This window comes from Muscardinus avellanarius, assembly GCF_963383645.1.
Source record: "Muscardinus avellanarius genome assembly, chromosome: 3".
Taxonomy (NCBI): Eukaryota; Metazoa; Chordata; class Mammalia; order Rodentia; family Gliridae; genus Muscardinus; species Muscardinus avellanarius.
In genome coordinates this window covers 131143884-131157904 of record NC_137788.1, presented here as the reverse complement: position 1 = coordinate 131157904, position 14021 = coordinate 131143884, and the positions used below count along the sequence as shown (strand labels likewise).

Genomic DNA, 14021 nt, shown 5'->3' with positions numbered 1-14021 from the left:
TTCCTGGAAGCCCTTCTACCTCCAGGCTACACTCCCAGACCTATTTTATATATTTTTTATTTGGAAACAGGGTCTCTTAAGCCAGCGAGGCTGGCTCCGAACCAGCGCGATCCTCCTGTCTCTGCCTCCCAAGCGCGGGGATTACAAGCATGCGCCCCACGCCCGGTATAAATTACTTTATATTCATTTTCTTGAGTTAATTTTTATGGTGCTGGTTATTAAACTGAAGGCCTCAAAGCATGCTAGGCAAGTTCTCTAACACTAAGATGCATCCCAGCCTCTATTTATACCTTTGATATGTTGTCCTATTAAAGTGTTTTTACCTTTTTTTTTTTTTTTGCAGTACTGGGGTTGGAACCCAAGGGCATTCTACCTCCAAGCTACACCACCAGCCTTATTTTTATTTTTTATTTTGAAACAGTCTCCCTAAGTTGCAGAGGGCCTCACTATGTAGCTGAGGCTATCCGCGAACCGCAATCCTCTGGTCTCAGTCTCCTGAATGTTGGGATTACAAGCATGCGCCATCACACCTGTTGTGTTTTTACCTTTTAATATGCTGTCTCCTAGCCAGAGGTAGTGGTGCATGCCTATAATCCCAGCACTTGAGAGGCTGAGACAGAAGGGTCACATATTTCAGATCAGCCTCAGCAATTTATCACCACTCATGGCAACTTTAGTGAGACCTTGTTTCCAAACAAAAAGTAAAAATGTCTGGGGTGTAACTAAGAGGTAGAATGCCCCTGGGCTCAATTTCCAGTACTATTACTACTACTACTACTACTACTACTACTACTACTACTACCACTACCACTACCTCTACTACTACTACTACTAATAATAATAATAATAATAATAATAATAATAACAATAATAATAATAATAAAAGGTCACCACCACTAAAGTATATTCTCTGAGCTTAAGAACTTTGTCTTCTCCCTTTTTATACTTCATGTCTATGGTTATTCATGTTCTTTTAATTTTCAGTACATCATAAGTATTGATTTGTGATGACAAGGATGTTAATTCAGTCATAATTTTCTGGGCAAGGGTCTCAGATGAATAAAGAATGGGACTCCTAAGGATATAGGTGTAGCTTAACGATAAAGCACTTACCTAGCATGTGTGAGGCCTGTGTTCAACCCCTGGCACCACACACACAAAAAAAAATTAGAGTCAGACATGGTGGTATACATTTGTAATCCAGTACTTGAGAGGCTGAGACAGGAAGATCCCAGGTTCACAGCCAGCCCTGGCTACTTAGTGAGACCCAATTCCAAAAAAAGATTAAAAGCTGGTTGTGGTGGTGCACACTTGTAATCCCAGTACTTGGGAGGCTGAGACGAGAGGATCACAGGTTTATGGCTAGCCTCTGCTACTTAGTGAGGCCTTCTGCAATTTAGTGAGACGATTTTGATTATTTCAAATAAAGACTAAAAAATAGGCTTGGAGATGTAGCTCTGAGGTAGAATGCCCCTGGGTCAATCCCCAGTACCACATAAAAAAATAGAACCCCAGTTTTTTTCTTTCTGTGAACTATTAGAAAAATGAGCAGGGACAAGATAAGTCCTTCCTGATATCATCTATCACTGTTCTTAAGTACTTTATTTAAATTGCTACTTTAAAGATGATAGACTTCTCAACTCCACTAGCCTTCCTTCAGTAGGTATCAAATGCAGACATACCAAACATTTTCTGTTCTCTTTTCTCTCCTACATACTTACCATCCTAAAAATAATTTCATAAAGATTTTTTAAAATATTGACAAAAATCGCCAGGCGTGGTGGCGCACGCTTGTAATCCCCACGCTTGGGAGGCAGAGACAGGAGGATCGCGCAGGTTCGAAGCCAGCCGCGTGCGCTGGCTTAGGAGACCCTGTTTCCAAATAAAATGTAAAAATAGGTCTGGGAGTGTAGCCCAGAGGTAGAAGGGCTTCCAGGAACCCCAGTACCACCAAAAAAAAAAAAAAATATATATATATATATATATATATATATATATATATATATATATATATTGACAAAAATATCATGTAAGGACTACTAAATGGGTGTTTTTTATTCTACAACACAGATTCCCCGCCACTGTATGTCTGAAGATAGTAAATATGTTTTAATACAAATGTTATGGGACAATATGAAGTTACATCAAGATCCAGGGCAACCTTTGTACATCCTCTGGAATGCCCACAGTAAGTGCCATCTCAGACCGCTGGCTTCATACAAGAGTAATCTCTTGGTGCTTTACACAGCCTAAACTTATGTATAACTGACTTTTATTTCACTCTACAACTTTTTGTCTTGCAGGTCAAAATCGTACTCTTTTGTTTGAGAGTGAGTGTTAAGTTCGAATTTTTCATTTTTTTAGTGCTACCTTTTGTGGAAGTCAAATTTTTTTGGTGGTTTTATTTTGTTTTGTTTGAAGGGTGCTGTGTATGTGCTGGAGGGGTTTGTTATATTTTGTACAGTTTAGCTTTCAGCACATTGTTCATACCAATTTTTATTTATTTATTTTTCCATTCCTGGCTGCTAATATAGAATTTGCTTCAGGGGCTGTATTAAGGGAAACTATTTTTGGTTATCTGTCTGAAACCACAAAAAGATTTAGACCTTTTTTTGTCATTATTTGTCTTGTTTTTTCTTTATTGCTTTCTTCATTCTTAGATTTCTATTCCTTTATCTGTTGCCCTTAATTTACTTCTAGTGCTTTGTAACTTCTTTAATTGCTGTATATTGCTATTTAATTTCTTTTTCCTTTGTACACAGAACATTTTCTTCATATGTTCTTCTCTTCTTTTACAGCCCAAAAGTATCCAATGGTCCATTTATTGCAAAAAAGTGATAACTCGTTTAACCAGGAACTTTTGAAAAGTATGGTAAAAAGCATTAAAAGGAATGATGTCTATGGACCAATGAGTCAGATTTTAGAGACACTGAATAAATGTCCACATTTTAAAAGACAGAGGTAAGTCATTCTCTTAAATAAACATATTATTGTTCCTCTAAGTAGATGTATCATATTTGCTTAGTAATTTTTATAGTAGCTCATGCATATATAAGAATAAATATTTTTGTAAGAATATAAACAATATGAATACTAATGTTTTCTCCATGCCTTTTACCCCTTAGGAGTTTATACAGAGAAATATTGTTTCTCTCGCTTGTGGCACTGGGAAGAGAAAACATTGATATAGGTAATTCAGCAAAATAAATAATATGTAATATTTATATAGCATAGAATAGTTTCAGTATTTTTGTATTTGTAGTCTTAAATTATATTAATAGTCTTAATGTAGTCTACAATTATATTAATTTATTTAAAAGTATTTTTTGAGCCAGGTGTGGTGGCGCAGGCTTGTAATCCTAGCGCTTGGGAGGCTGAGACAGGATTGCACAGGTTCGAAGCCATCCTCAACTGCTTAGTGAGGCTCTCAGCAACTTAGTGAGACCCTGTTTCCAAATAAGATATAAATAGGTCTGGGAGTATAGCCCAGAGGTAGAAAGCCTCTGGGTTCCACCCCCAGTACCACCAAAAAATAAATAAATAAATAAAAGTATTTTTATTATTTTAATTTATTGTGAAAGTTGTTTTGATACTTTGGTAATGGTAGCAATAAAATGATAAATAATAAAAGTTGTTAACATGCTGAATGGGGCGGGGGGGTAATTGGGGATTAAACCCAGAGGCAGACTTAAGTATTTGTGAATCTATCTGCCTACTCATCTAACATTGAAAGGAATGAAAAGTAAAATAAGATTTGGATTCAGCCATTCACTGTTATCTTGGAATAGGAGGTGCTAAACATAGTTTTAAAACTTTAAAGTTACCTCACTCAACAGGCTGTAAACACTAAACATGTTAGTAGGAATATCAGAAACATGACATTCTCACTAATGATGCTGCTGTGTTCGTTTGAGCTAGTTACCTTTACAGTATTTTATTTGGGGTTTTCTATTACTTTTTGTTGAAGTGGGGGGGGATACTGGGGTTCCTGGAAGCCCTTCTACCTCTGGGCTATACTCCCAGACCTATTTTTTATATTTTTATTTGGAAACAGAGTCTCTTAAACCAGCACGGCTGGCTTTGACTTGTGCAATCCTCCTGTCTCAGCCTCCCAAGTGCAGGGATTACAAGCATGCACCACCACGCCCGGCTTGTTGAATTATTAGATTTTTCAAAATCATTCTGTTAAATTAGTAGAGCTTCTACAATTTGATGGTATCACTTTTTTATTTCTACTTGTCTGTGCCAAAGAAGTATTTCTGTCATAGATTTTCATAACATTTTATTAAATTGCTAAATATGCTAACAACTTTGAATACATTGTAAAATCCGAGAAAAATTGCATATTTTCACCCAAGGTTTAAAGAAGCAAGCTGTTTTAATTAATAATGCATGGACAGAGCTGGGCATGGTGGCGCATACTTGTAATCCCAGCTTTTGGGAGGCTGAGACAGGAGGATCTGGGTTCACAGCCAGCCTCAGCTACTTAGTGAAATCCTTTGCAATTCAGTGAGACCCTGTTTCAAATAAAGAATAAAAAAATCGGGGTTGAGGGTATAGCTTGGAGGTAGAATGCCTCTGGGTTCCATCCCCAGTGCCACACACACACACACACACACACACACACACACACACACACACACACACACAAAAGGCATGGTCAGGATAAAAGGGGTCTTGTTAAAAATAAAGCACTAATTTGAAAATTAAAAATAAGCTCAGAGGCATTCTACTGCTAAGTAATACCTCCAGCCTTATTTTTTTTAATTTGAAGCAGAGTCTTGCTAAGATGCTGAGGGCCTCACTAAATTACTGAGACTGTCCTCAAATCTGTGATCCTCCTCGGCCTCCCAAGGACTGGAGTCATAGGCATGCACCACTGTGTCCGGCACCACCATGTTTTAGTGCCTCACACTATAGCAAGCACTTTCCAGTTATCTCCTACAATTCTCCAGAAAGTTCTATGAGAATAGGTCCTGTTTTCATTTTCATGTCATTGATGATACTGAGGGGCTGAGACTTTAAATACCTTAATTTCATATTTTAATAAATAGAGCCATATTATAACAGAGCAGTCTTAATTTGCAACCTGAAGCTTTAAGTAATGTTTCATGTCACTAATGATATTTAGCTTGTTCAGAAAGAATGTTGTGTGTGTGTATCTCCTAGTTTTTCCCAAACTTTTTGTTTGGGTACCTAATTGGTTATCACAAAGGTTTGTCAGATGCCATCTAGCTAGAAGTGACTTGTACCACTGAGAATTGTCAGCCTTCACACCCAGAAATTATGGAATTTGGAGCACAAGTGTGTACAGGTGAAATGGCAAGCATTTTACAGAATAAATTCATTAGATAAGTATTATTGTATTATTGTGATTTTCTGTGTGTGGTACTGGGGATTGAATCCACAGGTATTCTACCTTTGAGCTACATCTCCACCCGTTTTATTTTTTGTTCTGAAACAGGGTCTAGCTAGGTTGCTGAGACTGGCCTTGAACCTGCAGCCCTCCTTCCTCAGCCTTCCAAGTACTGGGATTATAGGCTATGACATTTTAAATGAATATTTTAAGAAATAAAACTAATTTAATTAGAAAATAAATTTGCTAGCCCAGGCATGGTGACGCACACTTGTAATCCCAGTACTTGGGAGACTGATAGAGGAAGATCACAGTTTCGCAGCCAGCCTCAGCTACTTTAGTGAGGCCCTCTGCAATTTAGTGAGACCCTGTTTCAAAACAAAGAATAAAAAATTGAGCTGAGGGTATAGCTTGGAGATAGAATGCCCCTGGGTTCAGTTCCCAGTATGGAAAAAAAATTGTTCATAGAAGGTAGGAGTGGGAAATTACTGGCTTACACTAAAATGACCCTTAAAAAATTAGCATTAAATTCAAGCCACATAAAGATCAGTATTTAGAGCTGGGCATGGTAGCACAGAGGCTGGGATGGGAATCACAGATTTAGGGCCAGCACTCAGTTTACTTTAAGGAGACCTTGTTTCAATTTTGGTTTGGGGGTTTTTCCCCCCAGTTGGAAAGAGCTGAGGCAGGGTACAGTGGTGCTCGCTTGTAATCCCAGTACTTGGGAGGCGTAGACATGAGAATTGCAAGTTTGAGGCCAGTTGCAGGAATTTAGTGAGACCCTAAGCAATTTAGTGAAACCTTGTTTCAGAATAAAAAGTAAAATAGGGCTGAGGATATAGTTCAGAGGTAGAATGCCCCTGGGATCAATCCCCAGTACTAAAAAAAAAAAAAAAAAAAAAAAAAAAGCAAAAGCAGCAGCAGCAGCCAGGTGTGGTAGCGCACGCTTGTAATCCCCGCGCTTGGGAGGCTGAGACAGGAGGGTCGCACAGGTTCAAAGCCAGCCTCAGCTACTTAGTGAAGTTCCTAGCAACTTACTGAGACCCTGTTTCTAAATAAATTATAAAATATGTCTGGGAGTATAGCCTGGAGGTAGAAAGCCCCTGGGTTCTGCCCCAGTACCACACACACACACACACAAAATAAAGAGCTGATGATACAGATCTGAGGTAGAACACAACTGGGCTCAAGGGGTTTACCTGTAATTGTAGCATAGGTTAGCATAGACAGAGCTGGAAAAAGTAACCAGTAGACACCAGTAACTATGGGAATACAATGTGCAATAAAACTCATGATTCTAGCCACTTGTGAAACAGGCTAGAACTTGCCAAAATCAAGCAGTGTTCTTTGAGCTAGGCCTTTCAACTGTAAAGAAGCAGAAGAAACACCAAGTGCACGAGTTAGCTTTTCTTGTCACTGTGAACAGAATGCCCACAGTAACAACTTAGAGGAGAAAAGCCTTATTTGGGCTCACAGTCTTAGTCCGTAGTCCCCTGGCTCCAAGGCGGGAGGACAAGGCGGAGGGAGCTCACGTGAGCTCACATTGCGGAGCCTGAGCAGGAGGAGCCAGAGGAAGGGCCAGGGCTCCCACAGTCCCCAAGGCCACTCCATCTCAACCTCGCAGCGCTGGGGACACGCTTTCCACACAGGAGCTTTGGGGGAACATTTCAGACCCAAACCATAACACCAAGAAAAATTGCAGGTTGCTTTCACCACCTCTTCATGCTACCTAGCAAGCCCAGCGCACGTTCAGATCTTACTCTAGCCCTGTGACAAAGAGTGTCTTGTTGAATGTCCAAAGATGCCTGACTCCCAGCTGGAGAAGGTCACTTCTCATGCAGTTGGCCTTACACACCAGCCTTCGTGGGCACCACTGTAGCACTGTTTCAGGGAGGAGAAATGTTCAGAGGGACAAATTTTTCTCCAGTACATATTAAAAATATGTGGTAAGACCCAGGCATGGTGGCACACGCCTATAACCCCAGTTCTTATTAGGCTAAGACAGGAGGATCACAGGTTCAAGGTCAGGCTCAGAAACTTAGACTGTTTGAAAATAAAAAATAAAAGCTGGACGTGGTGGCGCATGCTTGTAATCCCAGCATTCAGGAGGCTGAGACCTGAGGATCATAGTTCATGGGCAGCCTCAGCTACTTAGTAAGGCCCTCCACAACTCAGTGAGATCCGGTTTCAAAATAAAGAATAAAAAATATGGCAGGGTTGTAGCTTGGAGGTTGAATGCCCCTGGGTTCCATCCCCAGACCCGCAAAAATAAATTAATTAATAAAATAAAATAAATAAAAAGGGCTGAGGATGTAGCTCAGAAATAGAATATCCCTGGATTCAATCCCTAGGACCAAAGGGGCTTGGGGACTGGTAAGTTAGCATGATTTCTAGACAAAAATATGTGTGAAAGTGTGTGAATTTGTGTATTTGCTGAGCATTAAGCCAAGGGCATTCTACCTCCAAGCCACACCCACATCCCTATTTTATCTTTTATTTGGAAACAAAGTCTCACTAAATTGCTGAAGCTGGTCTCAAAACTGTGATCCTAGCTGGGCGTGGTGGCGCACACTTGTAATCCCAGCATTCAGGAGGCTGAGACCGGAGGGTTGCAGTTCGTGGACAGCCTCAGCTACTTAAGCCCTCCGCAACTTAGTGAGACCCTGTTTCAAAATAAAGAATAAAAATAGGGCAGGGGGTGTAGCTCAGAGGTCAAATGCCCCTGGGTTCCATCCCCAGACCTACAAAAAAAAAAAAAAAAAAAACTGTGGTCCTAGCCAGGCGCGGTGGCACACACTTGTAATCCCAGCATTTGGAAGACTGAGACAGGAGGATCGTGGTTCACAGCCTCAGCTACTTAGTGAGGCCCTTTGCAACTCAGTGAGACCCTGTTTCAAAATAAAGAATAAGAAAAAAAATAGGACTGGGGGTATAGCTAGGAGGTAGAATGCCCCTGGGTTCCCATCTCCAGTACCACAAAAACAAACAAACTGTGATTCTCCTATCTCAGCCTCCCAAATATTGGGATTACAGGAATGTGCCAGCATGCCCAGCTTAGACAAAAATGTGTGTGTGTGTGTGTGTGTGTGTGTGTGTGTGTGTGTGTGTGTTTTGCTGGGGATGGAACCCAGGGGCATTCTACCTGCAAGCTATACCCCCAGCTCTATTTTTTATTCTTTATTTTGAAAAAGGGTCTCACTAAGTCATAGAGGGCCTCACTAAGTAGCTGAGGCTGACCACAAACCTACAATTATCCTGTCTCAGCCTCCCAAGTACTGGGATTACAAATATGCACCACATGCCCAGCTGACAAAAACTTTTAATAGAAACTTTTAAACCTGTGTTCTTCCGCCAGGCATGGTGGCGCACACTTGGTTTTTTTTTTTTTTTTTTTTTTTTGGTGGTACTGGGGTTCCTGGAAGCCCTTCTTCCTCCGGGCTACACTCCCAGACCTATTTTATATTTTTGAAACAGGGTCTTTTACGCCAGCACGGCTGGCTTCAAACCTGCGCGATCCTCCTGTCTCCGCCTCCCAAGCACAGGGATTACAAGCGTGCGCCACCACGCCCGGCGGTGGCGCACACTTGTAATCCCCGCACTTGGAAGGCTGAGATAGGAGGACCACACGGATTCGAAGCCAGCCTCAGCTACTTAGTGAGACCCTGTTTCCAAATAAAATATAAAATAGGTCTGGGAGTGTAGCCCAGAGGTAGAAAGCTTCTGGGTTCCACCCCCAGTACCACCAAATAAAAATAAAAATAAAAAATAAACCTGTGTTCTTCCTTTTTGTTATATGTGGATTATCTTCTGGGCAAGTAGTACACAAGCCTCGGGAATATGTTCTTATAATAATAAAAGTCATAGTCTACTAGCTCTATTTTTTTGAGATTCTGGGAACTGAATGTAGGGGCACTCTGCCTCCAAGCTACATCCCAGCCCTATCTTACTTTATTTATTTATTTATTTATTTTGAAAGAGATTCGCTGGGCATGATGATGGATACTTGTAATCCCAGTACTTGGGAGGCTGAGATTTTTTTTTTTAAAGGATCTTGGTTTGCAGACAGCCTCAGCTATTTAGTGAGGCCCTCTGCAACTTAGTGAGACCTTGTTTCAAAATAAAGAATTAAAAAACAGGGCTGGGAGTATATCTTAGATGGAACCCATGGGTTCCATCCTCAGTTCCACAAAAAAGAAAGAAAGAAAAGAAACACAAGTCTCACTAGGTTGCCAAGAGTCTTACTACTTGCTGAGGTTGTCCTTGAAATTCTTCTGTTTCAGCCTCCCAAATACTGAGATTACTAACCTGCGCCACCTCGCCCAGCTGGCTCCATCTATTTCTCATGAAAAGTGGGGGTGGGGGAGTGATCATTACATTATATGATGATGTCAGAAGATATTTGGATATTTTCCCAAGGATATCCCATATTTGGAAGTTCTGGGCTGGCATATAAATCAAAATAAACCCTAGTTGGAGAAAATGTTAAATGTAAAAGAGTAAACCATAAGCCAGGTGTGGTGGCGCACCTGGCTTGGGAGGCTGAGACAGGAGGATCTGGGTTGGCAGCCAGCCTCAGCTACTTAGTAAGGCCCTCCACAACTGAGACCCTGTTTCAGATTAAAAAAAAAAAAAAATAGGGCTGGAGGTGTAGCTCAGAGATAGAATACCCCTGGATTCGGTCCCCATTAATCAATCTCACACACACACACACACACACACACACACACACACACACACACACGTAAACCATGAAAGTAAAGATAATATGAGTAAAAGTCTTTTCCCAGTCCTGGTGGGAACGTATCATTACTGATTCTTACTGTTTTTATTGAATATGAAAAGCAAAGTACAAAAAGTATATACGATGTTTGGTGGTTTTAAACTTCTGAAATTAGTAAAATTAAAGTTGATATGTGCAATCTAGCTCTAAAATTCTATAGAGTTTAAGGTCCCTTTCTAGCCTTGAGTTTTGTGGACCTTTGGATGACAGAAATGTCCTAGAGATTGCGTCTGGACTCTTAATTTTGTGGTTCTGTGATACTACAGAATCTTGATTGTTGTCAACATCAGATGCAAGTTGATTTATGCCTTTTTCTTTAATGAATTCTTTGCAGATGCTTTTGACAAAGAATACAAGATGGCCTATGATCGTCTGACACCTAGTCAAGTCAAGAGTACACACAACTGTGATAGACCACCAAGTACAGGGGTGGTGGAATGTCGGAAAACCTTTGGAGAACCGTACCTTTAAGAGAGAGTGTGTGTGTGTGAGAGCGAGTGTGTGTGAGAGAGCATTGTGAGCGTGTGTGCATTCTGTATATTGTATAGTCAGTGTACAAAGTAAGACTTAGACGCTAAACATTCTCCAGTTTTTGAGAATGCCTGTAAATGGTTCAGAAGGCTCTGATAGCTTGTACAGAATGTTTTCAGAAAGAATAGTAACACATAGGGAGAAAGCCACTTTGTTTCCTTTTTTTCTTTAACTCTCCTATGATAAGTAATTAAATATTTTTGTGATGAGAAAATTCCTAAACAAAGTTGGTTGCCATAAAATAAGACAACTATTCTATGGTTTATTGGATAAGAGAGAGAAAAATCATGTATGGAACCTAAACAGAAATGTAAGATCAAAGTATCTCCTGTTTTCTTAGATTATTCAAATGTTTTGACCATAAAATTGTATTATACATATTTTAAATTGTTTATAGTAAGTTGATATTTTTTTAATTTTTAAATTTAATATAGCAAACTTAAGATGAATTTAAACTTATGAAGCAAGCATTTATTTTCCTTGTCTGCTGCTATTTGAAACCATTACTACAGCTGCAGGTGTCTATATGTATATCTATAGATATTTTTCTTATTACTTGGGTGTCAGTGCTAGGTCAGTGTTGTCCTAGGGCAGCATGTCAGCACCGGAGCCTGGCTGCGGTGAGTCCTGGCGGGGCCACGCGCCCGAATGACTCTGAACCGCGGAAGGAGACCAGTGAGCTGCACTGTACCACGATTCCAGAAGCCCCTCCAGTGCTCATGGTCTACACAGCACACAGAAATAGCTCACAATCCCAGGAGCAATTTAAATCTTAATATGCTGTGTGAAAACTTAAATTGGGAAATATAACAATTGACTCTTCCAAATTTCAACCCTTATTTTAATATCTAAGATGCTGGTATGATGCAAATTGTAGTATAAAATACTTATCTGAAATATGACTTAGTGAGGTATTCTGTTAATAGTATATATATATTCAAAGTATTTTTTCAAAAGTAGAGAAATAGTAGCCCTTTAAAAGTACAGCCAGATAGAATTTCCCATATTGAGGAACTTAGCTTTTTCAACCAGCTTCAGAATCTGAAGTTTGTAGAATCTAAAATGAAGAAATATCCAGAAAGCAGACAATAAATAGACTGTTTAAACACCATGAGTATTAAATTGACTCTGAAAATATATTTTAAATCACATTATTTCTAATACCACTTTCTTTGGGTAATTTCTGATGAGGAAAAGCATCTTTTGGTTGTTAGAATTGTATTGATTTTCAGTATGTGTGAGTGTGTACATTTGCACAAGTTGTCATTAGTGAAGGAAATTTCTAGACAATTTTAAAGAAGAAAAAGGGTAAATGATACCCAACTGGGTCTGTAAAACCAGTAGAGTTCATGACATTTGGACTGAAAAAAAACCTCAGAGTCCTGAGACTTTAAATCACTTTGACCACAGAAAAAACACCTTTTGAGTTCATGCCATTAGTCAATAGCACCAACCAGAAACATACCACAGCTTTTGTACTCTGAAAAATAATGGAGAGAGTTTAAAATGTAAAATTTCAGTTCAGTTACTTTGAAGCTGAACTTGCTTACTTGAAAAATCTGGTGCTACACATGTATCTGCCTCTCCTGTGTAAATACCACCCAGTCCTAGTCTTCTCTTTCCCTCCAGGCTTCACATTCTAATCGAGTCGTTCGCTCTGATGGCATCTGCGAGTCGTCCGCTGAGGGAAACCTGTAACCGAGGCGGCTTTGGGCACCGGTAGCAAACATTCCTCCAAACAGCGTTCTGGGGTTCTCCTCCGGTGTTCACTGTTTTTTATTTTCTTGTAAGAATAGCTTACACTATAATTTACTTTTTCTGTAATACAGATAGTATGTAGGAATCAGAGTTTATTTATTTCAAATGTCTGCTAGTGAGGCAAGTCGCATTCTTTACGGTTCAGACTCATTTGGAAAAGAATGTAAGTTTTATCTCCCTTCCGCACCCTAAATTTTATTTCTAATTTTAATCCCCAGGGAATATTACTGCACAGTCATTTTTTTAAAGAGAAAACCTAAAATATTCATAGGAAGTGGGAATCCCTACTCCAAAGAAACTAAAATCAGGGTCATCCTTTAAAATAGCTAAATACAAACTTTTCTTCAATTTTCTCTCTGTTGACCATATGTTTTGGAGAATCATGGCTGATCGTGCTGGAGAGGGGCGCCCTTTTACTATGTTATCTCTTATTTTCTTACTCTTAGTTTTGCTCATATGTCTGAATTGTTGGAAATAAACCATTCTCTGTGCCAGTATGATTTGTTTACTCCTTCCTCTCAGTGTTTGCATGTCACACTTTGCATTTTGTATCATTTCAGATAGTCAACTTTTCCCTCCTGTGACCAAGTAGGGAATTATGCAGCTGCTCATGTTCTGATTTTGTCTTTTTTTCTGACTTCTGGAGGGTTTTTTTTTTTTTCCTTTAAAATCCTAAAACTACCCGCTTGTTTTATTTAAGGCTTTCTAACGTGTCTCCCCATTTTCCTTTTTCTTTTTCTTTTTTTTTTTTTTCCCATACTTTGGGGATGAAACCCAAAGCATTTTACCTCCAAGCTACACCTCCAGCCCTATTTTTTATTCTTTATTTTGAAACAGGGTCTCACTGAGTTACGAAGGGCCTCACTAAGTAGCTGAGGTTGTCCATGAACTGCGATCCTCCTCTGTCAACCTCCCAAATGCTGAGATTACAAGCGGGCGCCACCACAACCAGCTTCTCCCTATTTTCATTCAGAGAAATAGCTCTGGGAAATGCTGGTTGAACGTTGTAGGCAATAAGTACTTATTTCTACTCTATACTTATAATTACTATTATACTTTAGTGTGTTAGCCAGCTCTATATAATAGTTACATTGTATTTTTAATACTTTGTAGCATGTGGGAAGAAAATTTTTGTTTGGTAATGTATAGTAGTTCAGCTTCATTTTTATTTTTCCCACTAGAACTTAAAAGCTACTATTAGGCACTTTATCACAGACAAGAAGGGAAAGAGACAGCTGCCTCTTTGAGTGGGCCCTTGGCCTGTGTGCGAGAATTAGCATGCTCTGCCCTTCTTGCTTAGTTACAACAGTGAGCTTTATTTCAGCATTGAACTCTAGCAGCTGCATTCCAGTTTATCTTAATATCCTCAGTATTTGGTATCCTATCATCCCATTTGCTGGCTATATTATTTTTGTTTTCAAAAGTAGCAATATACAAATCAACAAGGAATTTTTACTTCAGGTTCCAAAAGTACGCATATATTTATATTCTGAAATGCCAACTGACCTTTTTTTTTTTTTTCTTGTGGTACCAAGGATTGAACCCAGGGTCATTTTACCTCCAGCTACATCCAGCTCTGTTTTATTTTTATTTTGA

The 14021-nt window shown here is 39.5% G+C and overlaps 1 protein-coding gene across 4 annotated transcripts in view; it reads left to right on the top strand.

Moving 5' to 3' along the window:
• Positions 1-10607, top strand: part of DENND4A (DENN domain containing 4A) — a gene marked incomplete at both ends in the record, with an annotated part of 115548 nt that extends 104941 nt beyond the window's left edge. For 3 of the 4 annotated variants that reach the window (XM_080691720.1, XM_080691718.1, XM_080691717.1), the window contains 4 exons: positions 2071-2188; positions 2799-2961; positions 3126-3190; positions 10471-10607. In XM_080691720.1, the coding sequence (XP_080547846.1) occupies positions 2071-2188; positions 2799-2961; positions 3126-3190; positions 10471-10607 (483 nt within the window). Of the gene's footprint in view, positions 1-2070; positions 2189-2303; positions 2331-2798; positions 2962-3125; positions 3191-10470 lie in introns of all 4 variants that reach the window. The other variant, XM_080691719.1, reaches the window with a different exon arrangement.
• Positions 10608-14021: the final 3414 nt, after the last annotated feature.